General features: G+C 41.7%; 1 protein-coding gene across 1 annotated transcript in view; it reads left to right on the forward strand.

Moving 5' to 3' along the window:
• DNAH9 (dynein axonemal heavy chain 9) overlaps positions 1-16,750 on the forward strand; it is a 325,725-nt gene that overhangs the window by 168,620 nt on the left and 140,355 nt on the right. Inside the window, exons 39-42 of the mRNA XM_072730369.1 lie at positions 4,483-4,648; positions 5,373-5,475; positions 6,015-6,254; positions 13,603-13,764. Of these exons, the coding sequence (XP_072586470.1) occupies positions 4,483-4,648; positions 5,373-5,475; positions 6,015-6,254; positions 13,603-13,764 (671 nt within the window). The remainder of the gene's footprint in view (positions 1-4,482; positions 4,649-5,372; positions 5,476-6,014; positions 6,255-13,602; positions 13,765-16,750) is intronic.

Raw genomic sequence — 16,750 nt, forward strand, 5'->3', positions numbered from 1 at the left:
CTTCAACCTTTTGGTTAAGAGCAAGTATACAATACTTGGATTGAAAACATATATGTATATGAGCATAATATGCAATATAACTCTGATTTTGTAAAGGGAAAATTGAACAGAGTGAATAGACTAGGTTGAAATGCACCAAAATATTGAAACTAATAGCTCCTGTGAGGTGATTGAATCCCAGATAATTTTCATTTTCATCATTATGATTTTCTGTGTTTATTAATCTTTAGATAATGAATATGTGTTCTTTTTACAATCATACAGAGGACATTCTATTTGGAAAGAATAAATGCAAAGCCCTTCCAATATAATGGAAATGTCTTAACACATGAGAAACTAGATAATGTGGACGGGAAATATTTCCAAGAAAAGGAACATCACTACAAAGTCAGACATGATTAATTACTAATGATCTCTGTCAAAAGTGTGGTCAGGCAGTGAGTTCTCCAAACTGGGGATTTTTCAAGGGCAGAAGCCGTGTTGTGAAAATGTTCAAGTGGTTCGCAGTACCAGCTACCCCAGGTGGCCGAGGTTGGAGTCCTGGCTTGACCATTCAGTAGCTGTAAGACCCGGCATAGAGCCCTGGATTTTCTCGAAGCCTCAGTTTTCTCATTTGCTAAAAGATTTTTAATACATGGTAGGGCTGCTCAGTGATACATGCATATCACTGACTCCGTAGAGAACCAGGTCTTTAGTGATGCACCACAAGTGAATGGACACCCTGCTCTGAGTTCAAAGACCTGATGAATCTATAGGCTGGGAATGGCCAGGGTAGCCTTAGACAGGGACTGCAGTGTGAAGGCATCCAAAGGCTCTCTCCCTGAGTGATACAAAAGAAGCACTAGAATCAGGATCTACAGACCTGGATCCTAATTCCCACAAGGCTGGCAACCTACCTTAGTGTCAGTGTCTGTTTTCTTAGTTACAAAATCATGATAATATATCTCTCTTTGCCATTCATGGGTTTTGTTATAAAGTTCATTCATTTGTTCATAAGTATCTTTCAGACACCCTACTGTGTGCTAGGTAATGTTCTAGTACATTTCTCTGGGGTTCCAGAAGAAGATTCCTGTTCTCATGGAATTTATAGTGTGGAGGGGGTAACATAATACATAAGATGAATACATAGCATTTTAAGTGAAATTTTAAATATTTTTTATTTTTATTTATTTATGATAGTCACACAGAGAGAGAGAGAGAGAGGCAGAGACACAGGCAGAGGGAGAAGCAGGCTCCATGCACTGGGAGCCCGACGTGGGATTCGATCCCGGGTCTCCAGGATCGCGCCCTGGGCCAAAGGCAGGCGCCAAACCGCTGCGCCACCCAGGGATCCCCTAAGTGAAATTTTAAAATGAAGCAGGCACAGGGAGTGGAGGTTAATTTTAGCCCTTGTGTAGGGCAGGGCTCATTAAGAAATGGCATTTGAGCAAATAAATGCCTGATGGAAGTGAGAGAATAAGCTATGCTGGCCTTTGGGAGAAAGGATTGCAGGCAGAGGCGTCAGCCAGAGCGAAGGCCCCGTGGCAGCGAGTGTATGAGAGCAGGACTGCTCGAGCAGAGAATGGACAGGAGTGCATCGGAGAGAAAAACAGAGACGCAAGATTTGGAGACATGAGCAGACTGGCTCTTGCCCCTGGTGAGATAGAATTCCCCAGGTGAGTTTTAAGCAGGAGACTGAGGTATGAGCTGATTTACATCTGACTATTGTACTCCTGTCTGCTGTTTTGAGAATATTATAGAGTAAATGGATCCAGGGCGAAAGCAAGGAGGTCATTTGGGAGGATGTTGTACCTAGCAGGTGGGAGCCAACGGGCAAAGTGGGGGTCACGGTGGGGACAGTGGTCACGGTGGGGACAGTGAAACAAGAACAGATGGGAACCGACTTTGAAACTGAAATTGCTCTTTGAGTGTATGATGGTGCTGAAATATTGCAGGAGGAGTGATATGAATAAAAGCAGAGGGCCACTAGTGCAGGACATGGCCACAGGCTGAGGGCCAGGCCAGTCCATACAGAGAAGTTCAGTAAGTTGGAGCCGATGGGGATGCCTGGGTGGCTCAGTCAGTTAAACGTCCAGCTCTTTTTTTTTTTAAAGGTTTTATTTATTTATTCGTGAGAGACAGAGAGAGGCGAGAGACACGCAGAGACACAGGCAGAGGGAGAAGCAGTCCCCATGCAGGGAGCCCAACGTGGGACTCGATCCCGGGTCTCCAGGATCAGGCCCTGGGCTGAAGGCGGCACTAAACTGCTGAGCCACCGAGGCTGCCCAGCGTCGAGCTCTTGATCTTGGCTCAGGTCATGATCTCAGAGTCCTGAGATCGAGTCCTACATCAGGCTCTACACTCACCAGGGAGTCTGCTTGAGATTCTCTTTCTCCCTCTCTTTCCACCTCTTCCCCAACTCGTGCTTGTGCTCACTCACTTCCTCTAAATAATAAATAACTAAACATGTTTTTTAAAAGATGGAGCGGGTGAACTCTGGGCCAGGAATGGGCTTGACTCTCGGGCCTTGTTTACAACAATGCAGGACCCAGAAGTGCAGGGGGAGAATCATGATCCTTTACACTTCTCATGTGTTGAGTGCCTTCACCAGCATGTTTGCTAAAACTGAAATCCACTTCTGTTTCTCCAGTTCTGTCTGCAATCACTGAACCCCCATTTCATCCAAGAATTTGGATGTCTTTCCTGAAAGGGTCTTCCCTCCCTGGAGGACTCCACATGATCCTTTTGGGATGATCCACCACATTCCAAGCCCACTTCTTGCTAACTGACATGCTTTTCTCCTCAGTAATCCTTTAGAAGCATAAAGAGCTTAATCAACCCAAATTATAGGGGTCTGCTTCATTCCAGGGGTTGATTTGAATATCACTGCTTTGGGGGAGGGGGAAAAGAAAACAAGTCTCCCTAAGAAGAGAATTTCCTCCTAGAAGGACTGTTCTCAAAAACATGTCCTTGGCAGCCCATTAATTATATTTCATTTTGACAGATCTCATATATAGTTGTTATATCTTTAGGGGGGAAAAGGTGTTGGGTGATTAATTGGTTGATAGTGTATGTTAATTGATGCTAATTAAATTTAAATCTAATTCATATTTGAAACACTTAATTTAACTCAGGACCAGAAAATTAGAATATTCAAGCTTCTTGAAGGAACTTGTCTTCCTATCTGTCACCTCCAAATGTCTATTGACACTTTCTCCTTGTTTACAAACTTGTTTTTCAAAAGAAGGAATCAGATGGTTCTTAGAGCTTCCAGCTGTAATAAGAAGTGTCGGTTCTTTTTTTTTTAAAAGATTTATTTATTTATTTATTTATTTATTTATTTATTTATTTATTTTTTCATGATAGACAGAGAGAGAGAGAGAGAGAGAGAGGCAGAGATACAAGAGGAGGGAGAAGCAGGCTCCATGCTGGGAGTCCGACGTGGGACTCGATCCCAGGACTCCAGGATCGCACCCTGGGCCAAAGGCAGGAGCTAAACCGCTGAGCCACCCAGGGGTCCCTGAAGTGTCGGTTCTTGCAAGCCATATTTAATTGCTTTATTGGGGGGAAAAAAAGTACATATATCTCCACTCCATTACTCAAGGTTGTCCTAAACAAGTCCTGTCAGGCTAGACAGCGGTGTTGTTTGAAGAAAAAATTCTAGAAGGCAGTCTGTAGCTAAGTCTCCAGAAAGGCACTGAGATGCTCTGCTAGGAGCCTGATAACCCAAAGGCAGTGGAGGAGCCCTTTGCAATGCTGGAAAGCTTCTGGTAAATTCTCTGGGGTGGCTATTCCCATTCCCCGTCAGGGAGGTGAATTCTCCGGGAACTCTGCTGACAAACTGTCCAGTAGCCCCTAGGCCTTATCCCCCAGGCATGGAAAGGGCCTCCACCCACCCTGCTATGGGAGCCACAGCTTCTGTGCCCCCATGTTGCCTTAGCTAGAGAAGCCGGCTCTAGCCAGGACACATGTGTGCGTAGATTTCCCTGAGGGTAGAGTACCAGGTAGAGACTGTGAAGGTTTCCTCTGTTTCTACTCTATAAGCAAACCTGGGGACCACAGCAAGTAAGATAAGTGGAGTGTGGGCTCTGTAATATATATGCTCTGGACCTGTGTCCTGGCTTCACCTTAGAAAAGTACCTTGTACTTTTGGGCATCGAGTGTCCTCATCTGTAAAATGGGATGATACTACTAATCTTGTGCTGACATCGCAAGGATCAAATGAGATCATACGCATTTGTAAATGAGATCGTACCTGACACGGCACACAGCCAGGTGTTGAACACCTGGGTGATGCAGTCGCCCTTACTACCAGGTGATTCCAGGTGATTCCCAGCTTCACCTCTGGTCCCATAGAATGGTCTGGATCTGGTAGTGACTGCTGCTGTCTGCAGGCAAGTGCATGCTGTGTCATGGTCAGCCTGCCCTTGACACCTGTTATGTCTCAGTGCTGACATCTGAGGTTGGGACCTCCCTCCCTCACTAACTGACTCATCTCTTCAGCTGTCCTGGAAAAGCCTCTAGAGAAGAAGGCTGGAAGAAATTATGGCCCCCCAGGCAACAAGAAGCTTATCTATTTCATTGATGACATGAACATGCCCGAGGTGGATGCCTATGGGACCGTGCAGCCCCACACCATCATCAGGCAGCATTTGGACTATGGCCACTGGTAAGAACACCCATGTAAAAGGACTGGGGCCCATGGGGTGGTGGGGGGAGGCCTAAGGCAGTGCTGAAGGCTGTTTCCCTGGAGGCAAAGACCACAGCTGAGTGCTGGTACCAAATGAGAATCCCCATGGCAAACCTCGTTCCTCACGAAATTCTGTTTCTGGGGTGCTCTTTCAGACAGGGTTGTTAATGCCTACATAGGAAGTGTGGTCAGGGAAGATCCTGAGCACTCCCCCTCCCCCCAAAAAATGCCTACTTTCTTTTTCAACATTCATCTCAAAAGTTGCGTTCTCCAAACCCCCAAAGCAGAGCTAACCACTCCTGCCCCCCCCCCCCCCACTGTGGTCCTGTAGCTCTGAACATGTACGCAGGTGCTAACAGCTCACACCCTGTGTAGTGCACATGTGCCTACATGCCTTCACAGCCTTTGTCTCTTTCAGAACAACTCACAGGGTCTGGGGTGTCTCACGCTCTTCATTTCTCCCCTACCCCTTAGTCCATCCTTATGGCTTCTTTATCCTACGCTACTTCCATAGATGTTGGATCCCTCAGGACTTTGGCCCAGGCTCTTGTCCTTTTTCATTCTCTACCAATGGATCTAGACTTTTTTTTTTTTTAAACTACCCAAACACGTGAATGATAGGACACATCCGTCCTCACTTTGACAAGGCACTCACCTGCCTGGGCCCTCACCTACCTTTCACCATGGTTTCTGACTGTTCCAGGTATGATCGGAATAAGCTGTCCCTGAAGGAGATCAGGAATGTGCAGTATGTCTCCTGTATGAACCCCACTGCAGGCAGCTTCACCATCAACCCACGGCTTCAGGTATGGGAGGAACCATGGTACCCAATCTTAAATAAATTCTACCTCACCAGAGCTGATATCACTCAATGATAAGTAATAACTGTCCCTTCCCCCATCCAGCCTCTTAAAGTGGCAAATCATACAGGATGCTGATTTGCATTTCTAGAGAGACAAAGACCTTTCTAGACCTGTGAAGGTTTTTGAGCTGGAAGGGGCCATGGAGCCCACCTGATTTAGCCCATTCTTCAGAGTAGAAAACCTTCAGTGAGATGAAATGACTCTCCTGCGGTCATATGGATCTTAAGTATCAAATACTGGTTGGAACTCAGATGCTCTGAATTCCAGCTCCGTTCTCTTCCTACTACCTATTGGCATCTTCAACGGAAGGCCCAAAGCCCATCACTCCCCCAATCATTTAGGTTCAGCCTTTGTTTTGGTTCAGTGTGAGGAGTGTGACCAGAATATAAAACCCCAAGCCCTTATAAGAATTATTTGCTGTTTTACCCAAATGCCCAAAAGTCGATTCCAACTCTAACTCACATGCCTGTTCCCTTACGCAGCGCCACTTCAGTATACTTGCCCTCTCCTTCCCGGGACCAGATGCCCTGGCATCCATCTACGGCACCATCCTGACTCAGCATCTAATGCTTGGGCGCTTCCCAGTGTCCCTGCAGAAATCTATCCCCCAGCTCATCAGCCTGGCCCTGACCTTCCACCAGAAAATCGCCACCACGTTCCTACCCACAGCGATCAAATTCCACTACGTTTTCAACCTCAGAGACTTTGCCAACATTTTCCAAGTGAGTCCATCTGCTCCAAGATGCCCCAGAAGGCTTAGTGATGATCCAGTCCCTTCCATTCTTAGTAAAACAATAGTCAACACCAAACCCTCAGGCAAAGGCACAGTTCACATGGATCCATGAGCCTCATAAACAGGTAAACAGGATGCCACGGGATCCGAGAGGAAGGACATTAGCCAGGTAGAGTTCTGTTTGCCATTGACATCATTTCCCAGGGCGTGTTTCTGAGTTGGTTCGTTTGGGTCAGAGAAGGCTCAACATCTTGAACAAAATGTTATATAATGACTCCAGCATGCATAGGAAGGGAGGCCAAGAGAAAACTACTTTGCAGGCCCTGGCTTTATATCCATTGTTCTTGGGATCAAAAAGAATGTCCCCTGAATCTTGCAGGATAGATCCACTTCCAGAAAAAAGCCATGTCGTAATGCTCTTAAGATACTATCTGCCAGCCCCTGGGAAGCCTCTGTTTTAAAATTCCAGGTTCCTTTCCAGGCCACAGCCATTCAAGATGCTTCCAGCTGCTCTTCTGAATAGTGATGGTCTGTCTGCCCGGTTGCTTTCCATTGCTTGACCCTTTGCTGTCAAAACATCCTGATGGCAATGCAGCAAAGTCCGACCCCCTCTTCCTGTTGGTCAGGTACACCATCCTCACAGGATGGAGTCCACAGCTTTCCCATCCTGGACAAGAATCTGCTGAAACTGCTTTTCAGAGAGACTCCTCCGCAAGATAGCCCTGAACTATAGCGATAGAGGAGGCATGCCTCTTACACCAAGCAGAGGCTGCACCTGTAGGGAAATGACAGTCACAGTGATTGGGGGGTGAGGCGTGACCTTCCATTGGGAGTATTTGGAATTAATTTCCCAGGGCACTACATGTGCAGGTAGGATTCTGGGGAAGCTCAGATTAGCAAAGGTCCAGACCTGGAGGGCATAGAGTCTGCATGGTCCAGCCAGGACTTTGGGTTGTAAAATGTAGAAATCTCCTAAACATGAGTTCAGAGATCTAGCAACCATGCTCCAGAATGGCCGATCCTAAAGGTAGAGACACTGAGCCCCACATGAGGGCAGGTCTTTGAGAACACCCCTAAACTGGCTCAGGAAAGCCCTCCCAGTCATGTACCTCATAAACATTAACTACTCAAAATGAGGGGACACAGGACCCCCCAGGGATTCTATAGATTTTCCTGAGAGCATACAGCTAGCAGGTGAAGAATGGGAACAAGAATCTGGGTCTTTGGGTTCCTGGCCAGGCCCTCTATCTTCCACACCATTCTGTCCCTCTCATCTGCACTTCTGAGGAGGAAAACAAGCTTAAGATAGTTAAAGTAGCAAAAAGACTCCCTGCAAGCCTGTGAAGCCTGCAGACTGTAGATGTGAGGCCAGGACAATAACAAAGCTTGTGCATGCCCACTCTCATTTCTCATCTGTTAAATATTAATTGAGAAAGACCTTTTTATCACACACCCCCTCCCTTAAATCTCACTGCAGCTTGGTGAGGTGGGGGTGTCACCATCTACATTTCCCAAATGCAGAAAAGGGAGTTAACATCATTGGATCAAATCCACATTGCTCATAGAGCAGAAGCTGAAGTGGGGAGGGCATTAAGTCTCTTTTACCAGAAGCATCCAGCTCCTACCTGGACAGACACCTTGTCACCTGCACCCTCTAAGATGTATGCTCATGTCAATCCTTTGGGATGCACATTATTATCCAAATTTAAGGTAGGCTCAGGGAAGTCACCAGCTGGATGACAGCATGAATGGTCATGAAGACAGAAAGGTATAGACAATGTCTATACCAATCAATAGCAAGAATCCACCTCAGTGGGAATGGAGAGTCAGGTGGAGGGGGTCGCTGAGAGGGGAGACTGGAAAGAGTATTTGAGGCCACAGTGGGCCCTCACAAAGTCTGACACTGGTCTGTAACGATAGCTAGCATTTACTGAGCGCAGTCCTAGACCTTGCACGTCTAGTAGCTAAATAATTCTCAGAATAATTGTGCACGGTCAAAAACCAATGATTTCCAACTTGGAAATGACAACATTATGCCACAGACACACTGAGTACCTTGAATATGATCACATAAGTGATAAGCAGCAGCACTGACATCCAAAGCTAGAATGTTCCAATCTACCCTGCAGGGAATCGGGCGCCAAAGACTCTCTGAGGAAGGACGGCTCTATTCCAGCCTTGTTTTTGTTAAAACAAAATGTTTTGTTAAAACAAATTAAAGTGTAGTTGACATGCCATATTATTTTATTAGTTTCAAGTGTAGAACACAGTGATTCAGCTTTTATATACATTACAAAATGCTCACTGTGATATTCCAGCCTTGTTTCAGTGGCGACCCTGCAATGTCAAGGGAGAGCCAGGAAGGGAGGTATTGGCCTGGAGGGAGGTCTCTTGTTCACCCTGAGCACCATGTGCCATCCACACCTCGCTGCAGCCTGCCAGCTGTCAGCCACCTGCCACAACGGTGGGAAAGTGCATCCCCCACTGGAGTCCCTGCCTCCCTGCAACCACACGGCCCACCACCCTTCTCCAGAGGGAGTTTCAGGCTCACAGCTTGACCATGGCCTCCGCTGCCTGCCTCCCTGCCTACTTGTCTGAAGTCCTGATGGAAGCACTGAGGGGGGTAGTTGAATGCCTGCTGGAAGACAGGCATTGCCTAGAGAACAAGCTGCTTTCCTCTACCCGGCTTGACTCAAGGCTCAGTAATTCAGACCTTCTCCATACATCCCTCACTGTCCTGATCAGGACACAATCTGATAGAGCTCCGAGTAGCAGAATTTATTAACCGCTTCCATCTCCATGCAACTCGTAACCAAGGTGATGCAGAGTTTTTGCTTGACGTGCTCACATCGACTCAGTCCTTAACTGTTGGGCATCCTGAGCATTTGGCTTTCCCAGGGTTACAAACTCCAAGTCATAGCACACCTCACGGTGTCAGGGTTCCAAGAAGTCAGGGTTCCTGGGTGGTACTTCTTCCTACCCACTGCATCTCGTACATGCCTGACACCTAGGAGAGTGAGAACAAGGGAGGCTGAGATATGGGTGTGGATCGGGCCACAGGGACCTAATGGAATTTCTTTTTGAAAAATAAACTTTTATTGAGTGTAACATACATATAGGAAAGCACACAAGTCATAAGCTCACAGCTTGGTTAATTATCACAAAGTCATCACACCTACTTAGCCACGAGAAATAAAATAAGATCTTCAGATCAAGAAACAGAACATTCCCATATCCCTAAAGCTCTCTCTCTCTCTTTTTTTTCCCTCTCTTTTTTTCCCCTTTCATCTGTTTATTTTTTTTTACCCCTTCCAAGAGGTAAATACTACCTGGATTTCTAACACCCTAAGTTCTTTGGGCCTATTTTTGGATGTTATCAGAATGGAATTCCATGACAAATATTATTTTGTAACTTCGTTCAGTATGATGTTTATACTTACATATACAATCATGTTAAATTGGTTAAATAAATACTGGTGATAATAATTTCTTTCTTTCCAATCCTTTAATCTTATAATTTCTTTTTCTTGTCTTATTGTGCCGGCTATGACTACCAATGCGAGGTTGAAGAAAAGTCATGAGAGTGGCCTTTTGCTGGGTTCCTAATTTTAGGGGGAAGAGCTTTTAATAGTTGACCATTAAGTGTGATGCTTACTTTTTGTGGTTGCTCTTTGCCAGATTAAGAAAATTTCCACCAGTTTATAGTCTCCTAAGAATTTTAACTCTGAATGTATGCTGAAACTTAACAAATGATTTTTCTGTAGCTCTTAAAATAATTATATAATTTTTTCTCATTGTTTCTGGAAATGTGATAAATTACAGTATTTTTGAATCTTAGATCACCCTTGCATTCCTATGATCAACCTAACTTAATTGCTGCATGTTGAGCCTTTTATATTTTGCTAGATTCCATTTGCTGTTTTTTAATATACTTTTTGCACCTCAGTTAATAAGATTGTCCTATAATTTTCCTTTCCTCATAGAATGATTTGGAAAGTGGTCTTTCTTTTCCTATTCTCTGGAAGACTTTGTAAAACATTCTTAAATGTCAGAAGAATTTACTGCTGAAACCATCTGGGGTTTTTTTGTGGAAGAGCTTAAGTTATGAGCTTAATTTCTTTTGTACACATTAGACAATTCAGATTTTCTATTTCTCCATGTCATTTGTGATGTTATTGATGTTCTTAATTTTTAATTTATTGGCATACAATCATTTATAACATCCTGTGATTATCTTTTAGATGCCTGTGTGTCTGACATTATGTCCTCTTATTGGATATTATTTGTGCCATTTCTGATTTTTTCTTTTTCTCTTTTTATCAGCCTTACTATGGAATTATCAATTGTGCTAATCTTTTCAAAGACACTGAAAAGTATATCAATATTATAAGATTTTTTTGCTTTATTTGCTATTTGATATCCGCTTTTATATTATTAATAATCATTCTCTTCTTTATAATCTCTCTACACTTTTAGGGTTGTGGTTCTCCTTTTTCTAACTTCTTGACATGGCTACTTGTGTCATCAATCATCAGCCTTTCAGCTCTTCTAAAACATTCATTTTAAGGCTATGACTTTATCATTAATTGTGCCCTACACTCTACTATGCAAACTTTTATATGTTGTATTTTTATTATCATTCACTTCACATTATTCCTTAATTCCCCCTATGATTTCTCCTTTAACCCATGGGGTATTTGGAAGTATATTGCTCTATTTTTTTAAATTGAGAGATTTTCTAGTTCTCTTTCTCTTGTTGATGCTCAGCTTAATTCCACTATTGTCAGAAAATATACTCAATTAATTTATTCCTTTGAAATTTGTTGAGATCCATGTTATGTCCCAAGATCTGACCAATGTGCACTTCTTAAATAGGGCATTCTTCAAATGCTGAGTGTAGTTGAATCAACATGTCAATTAGGTCAAGCTTGTAAATCATGCCATTGAAATATTTTACGTCATTACTGATTTTTTTTGACTACTTGTTCTGTCAGTTTCTAAGAAAGAATATGCTGAAACCTCCCACTGCATTTGTGGACATGTCCATTCCTCCTTTTGTTTATGTCATATTTGCTTTATGTATTTTGAAACTATGTTATTAGGGGCACACACATTTTGAATTAGTATATATTCCTAATGGACTGACCTTTTTCTTATTATTAAATATACTTGTTTATTTCTACACTTGATCTTAGCCAAAAGGCCGAGAAATGATTATACTTTTTTATTTCTAAAACTGGCTCTTGCTTCAAAGTCAGTTTTGTGGAGCCATGTGGCTATTCCACATTATTTTAGTCAGTATCTTCATGCTCTATTTTTTCCAATTCCTTCATGCTATAGTGTTTTCCAATTTCTTATTTCAGCCTCTTCTTTCTTATGTTTAAGGTATATCTCCTATAAGCAACATATAGTTGGATTTTTAAAATCTTGCCTAATAATCATAGTCTTTTAATTAAAATATTTAGTTCATTTATATTTGATGTTATTTTATATAATATATTTAGGATTAAATCTACTTCATACTATTTGTTTTCAGTATGTTCTACCATATTCTATGTTTCCTTTCCTCTTATGTTCTGTATTGCATCAAACTAATCACTTTTTATTCTTTTATTTTCTCCCTCTTTTAGCATACATCTTAGCATTCATCTAATGGCTACCAAATGCATCATTTTATCCCTTTTTCTTTTATAAATTAGTACATTCTCAATTGCCATATATTGCAGGGGTCTTAGAATAATTTTATTCTATTGTTACTTTTAAAATTCAATGTATATTGAAACTTAAGCTATAAATACAATGCACTATTATATATATAATTATATATGTATTACATTATAATACACTAATATTTCTGTCTTAGTCAATATTTATGTTTTAAAGATTTTATTTATTTGAGACAGAGAGAACACTAAAGAGAGCAAGTGCAAGCTGGCAGCAGAGGCAAAGGGGGAAGCAGGCTCCCCGCTGAGCAGAGAGCCCGATGGCAGGACCTGATCCCAGGATCCTGGGATCATGACCTGAGCTGAAGGCAAATGCTTAACTGACTGAGCCATCCAGGTGCCCAAATCAATATTTACTTAGGTTTACTCACATATTACTCTTCTCATTGTTCTTATTCCTGTTGCATTTCTGATTCTTCCATTTGGAATCATTTTCATTCTGCCTGAAGAACTCCTTTAGTGTAGCTTCTATCTACCAGAAAATAATCTCTCAGTTTTTATTTAACTGAAAGTATATTTGTTTCTTATTTTTTTAAAGAATTTTGGGAAGGGGGTTTAGCAGCGAGGTTGCTAGTCTAGGTCGGCAGCTATTTCTTTCAGTATTTTGAAGGTGTCCTTTTATTGTCCTCTGGTTTCCATTGTTTCTGTTGAGAAATTCTCAAGCCTTATGGTTCCTTTGATGCAGTACACACATTTTTTTTTTTTGCTTCTTTACTTTTAAGATTTGGTTTGTCTTTGATTTTCAGAAATTTCACTATTATGCCCAAGATGTGCTATTTTTGTATTTATCCTGCTTAGTGTTTATAACACTTTTGAATCTGGGTGGATATCTTTTCAGTTGCCTTCCCCCCCCCCCAGTTTTAGAGAAGTCCCAGCCAATATCTTTCCAAATATTCCTTCTGCTTCACTCTCTTCTTCTAGTGTTCTAATACATGTATATGAGAACTTTTCACTGTGTCTTATATGTCCCTTATGCTGTTTCTTTTTTTCTATTTGTGATTCAAGCTGAATATTTTGTGCTACTCTCTCTTCCTGTAAACTAATTCTATTTTCAGCTCTGTCTATTCTGCTGTTAACCCCACTGATTAGTTCTTAATTTCAGTAAACTGTAATTTAGGATAATTTTTAATTTGAGAATTTCCATTTGATTAATTTTTAAGGACTCCAGTTTTCTGATGAAATTCTTTACTTGATGTCCTCTAATATCTTGGTCATTTTAATCATAGTTTTGTTAAAGTTTATGTCTGATAACTCCAATACCTAGATCTCCTGTGGATCAGTTTTTTCTTGATTTGGTTGTATCTTCTGGTATTCCCAGTAATTTTTGTTTGCTTGCCAGACATGAGGAGTTTTTAAATGTGCAGATAATTTGAGTGTTTGGATGATGCTGTTCTCTTTCAGAGATTACATACTTCTGCCTCTGCTTCTGGTAAGCAGTTACCAGGGGTTGAGGAAATTGAAATTGGGCTCCAGTTTCTGTGAGGACAAAATAGATTTGTGATTCACTCATACTCTTGGCGTATAACCATTTGAGGGGTTCCCTTGGGGTTTTTCAAGATAACCCCCTTTTTGATCATTGTAATACAGATTACATTTTGTCTGTTCTCTTTAAAGGGCATCCTGTTCTCCTCAGTAGAATGTGTAAAATCCACACAGGACCTAGTAAAGCTCTATCTGCATGAATCAAATCGAGTTTATCGGGATAAGATGGTGGAAGAAAAGGACTTTGATCTTTTTGATAAAATCCAGACAGAAGTGGTCAAGAAAATTTATGATGTGAGTACTGCCCTGCCAATTTTTTTTTACATTTGAAAATAATTATTATGCAGATAATCACCCAAATGATAAAATCTAGCTCATGAAATGGAGGGGTAAATTACAGATTAGATTAGGGAAAGAAAATCTATCATTATTTTGCTGAGGTGAAAAATGCTAGGGGGGCTCCCTGGGTGGCTCAGCAGTTTAGCGCCTGCCTTTGGCCTAAGGTGTGATCCTGGAGTCCTGGAATCGAGTCCCAGATCAGGCTCCCTGCATGGAGCCTGCTTCTCTCTCTGCCTGTGTCTCTGCCTCTCTCTCTCTCTCTGGGTCTCTCATGAATAAATAAATAAAATCTTAAAAAAAAAATCCTAAGACAAGTAAAAGCACCAATTAATCATAAGATCTCAAGGTTGAGAAGGTCTGTGGGGATCATCTGATCCAATTCCTCATTATTTTTTTAAAGATTTATTTATTTATTTATTCGTGAGAGACATAGAGGCAGAGATATAGGCAGAGGAAGAAGAAGCAGGCTCCCTGCAAGGAGCCTGATAAAGGACTTGATCCCAGGACCGCAGGATCACAACCTGAGCCAAAGGCAGAGGCTCAACCACTGAGCCACCCAGGCACCCTGCAATTCCTCAATATATACTGACTCCTTTTGGTAACATCTCTCAGATTGGTCATCCCAATGGACACTCCAATGTCCTTGAAATTGCCCACCCTCATCTTTCCCAAGGGCTCCATTTTGGAGCTACTAGTGACTGGAAATTTGGAACAATTTTGAAATTTGGAAACTTTTAAACAATTTTAAAGGCTGGAACTTTTTTCTAATAGTGATCTAAAAATTATTTCCTTGCCCTGTAATTTTAGGTCTACATGAAAAACTTTCACATATTTTAAGACCATTTGCCTTGTCCTTCCTGGGTCTTCTTTTCTTCAGACCAAATAGCCTCTGTTTTTTTAGCCACTTCTGATATCACTTGTTTTAAAACCCAGAGAAATTTGCTATCATTTTGATTGCTTTTCCATTAGTTCCGCAATCTGAAATCATGGTGTCTGACTTTCATTACACAACCCAACTGGGGTCTGACAAAAAGCAAGATCGTCATTGCCTCTTATATATACTATAATTGTGTTACCATTTCCCAAAATTGCCCTACTAACTCGTTGCACTGCAATATACTTCTTGAAAAGAAAATATCCATGATAAAATAAATTGAGAAATATTTCATATTCTACCCATCCCTTGGGAATTCACAGTGTTTTCAGCACATTAAAGCCCTAAAAATCTTGAATAACCCTAATTCATTTATCATTTCTCAAATGTATGAAACCCCAAAACTCTTTTCCCTTGATAAAACCTATTAATAATTTGCAGAACAAATATTCCATATGCCTTGGGAAGCACTGATACATTAATACAGCCTAAGATCATATTATACTTCTTCGTGTCAAAATTACCCCACAACTAGCACTGAGCCTTCCAAAAGTTGGCCAAACCTCCATGTTTTCCACACATACCACTTGTCCTCTCTTGAACTTAGAAATAATTAAAACTTTTATTTAAATGCATGGTGGTGTCCCAATGCTCACCTTGCTGGGTCTCACTCCATATTTTTTTCTGATACCAACCTTTGTCTACCTGTGAAGACTTTTACAGTCCATCCCAACCTACATGACAGCCTTCTGGATGTATGGACAGCATTTCTTTTTAAAGATTTATTTATTTCAGAGACAGAGAGAGAGAGGACATGAGCAGGAGGAGCAGAGAGAGAGAATCCCAAGCAGACTCAACACTGAGCATGGAGCCTGATGCAGGGCTCAATCTCACCACCATGAGATCATGACATGAGCCAAAATCCAGAGTCAGACACCCAACCGACTGCACTACCAGGCACCCCTTGGACAGCACTTTTAAGTAACATCTCAATCTGCTCTTTATTATTATGAACACCCTGAAATTCCTCCACTTATCATTTTTCTCTGCCCCGATGTTCAGTACTCCCACATCTTAGATGCCCTATGAGCATTGTAGAATTTGCCAACTCATTCATTCATTGTTAGATCTGCAAATGAACCTTGACTATCTTCTCCCATCTATCTGAGCTGGCAATTTAGAGTAACAACACTCAGCCTTTGAAATAGAGGTTCTATGTGCATTTGTATCCTAAGAACACATTCTTTTGATCATAGACCCAGATATAATTAATACTGACCTCATCCTTCCCCAACAATATTTGAAGTGCCAGCCATAAGTACCTTTGACTGCATTGAATCTTGATATCGGTATTAAAGAAAAGTTGCCAAGTTTTCACCAAGGAAATGATACAATCCTGTTTCCACCACTAAAATCTTAAAGTTCTCTGAGAAGTGGCCCTTGTATGATGTGGTGTCACTATTAAGAAATCTTTGATTCATTGCACGGGTTGGTTTTCTCTCTCCCTCCTGCACAGCCTGGCTCTGATCATAAAATCTGAGACATGTTGTTTTGTTCATCAAAGAGTCTTTGTAGAGCAGGCTTTTCAGAACTATGCTTCAGTCATTCCTCTGCTAGCTCATTAGTGTAAATTAACTTCCATCAGGACCCATTCCCAATATATTAGCCCATTTTCAAACTAGGTAAATGGATTCCCACATCACTTCCCCACATGCTTTCTGCAGCAAGCAAGAATCACTTGCCTTGCATTAAATCTTATCCAGGTCTCCAGACATTTATGGTTAATGTGTGGCAAAACCAGAATAGTTTAATGGCTTTCCATGGCCCTGAGATCACCTTCAAACTATATAACTCTTTGATATTTAACTCTTTCTATTTCATTCTTATAAACCAGATAGCAATCCTGTCTGTCTATAGATAGGACTGTCATCCTTATTTACCCTCCATTAGGTTTTATGAATCTTGTCCCATGGGCTTACAGAGCTAACCCTACAGTGACTAATGTCCCTGCTGATAAATAGTATGTGGATTACTCTTTCCCAGGTGTCTCTCTCAGTCAGAACTTTG

This window comes from Vulpes vulpes, chromosome 12 (assembly GCF_048418805.1).
Source record: "Vulpes vulpes isolate BD-2025 chromosome 12, VulVul3, whole genome shotgun sequence".
In the NCBI taxonomy this organism is placed as follows: Eukaryota; Metazoa; Chordata; class Mammalia; order Carnivora; family Canidae; genus Vulpes; species Vulpes vulpes.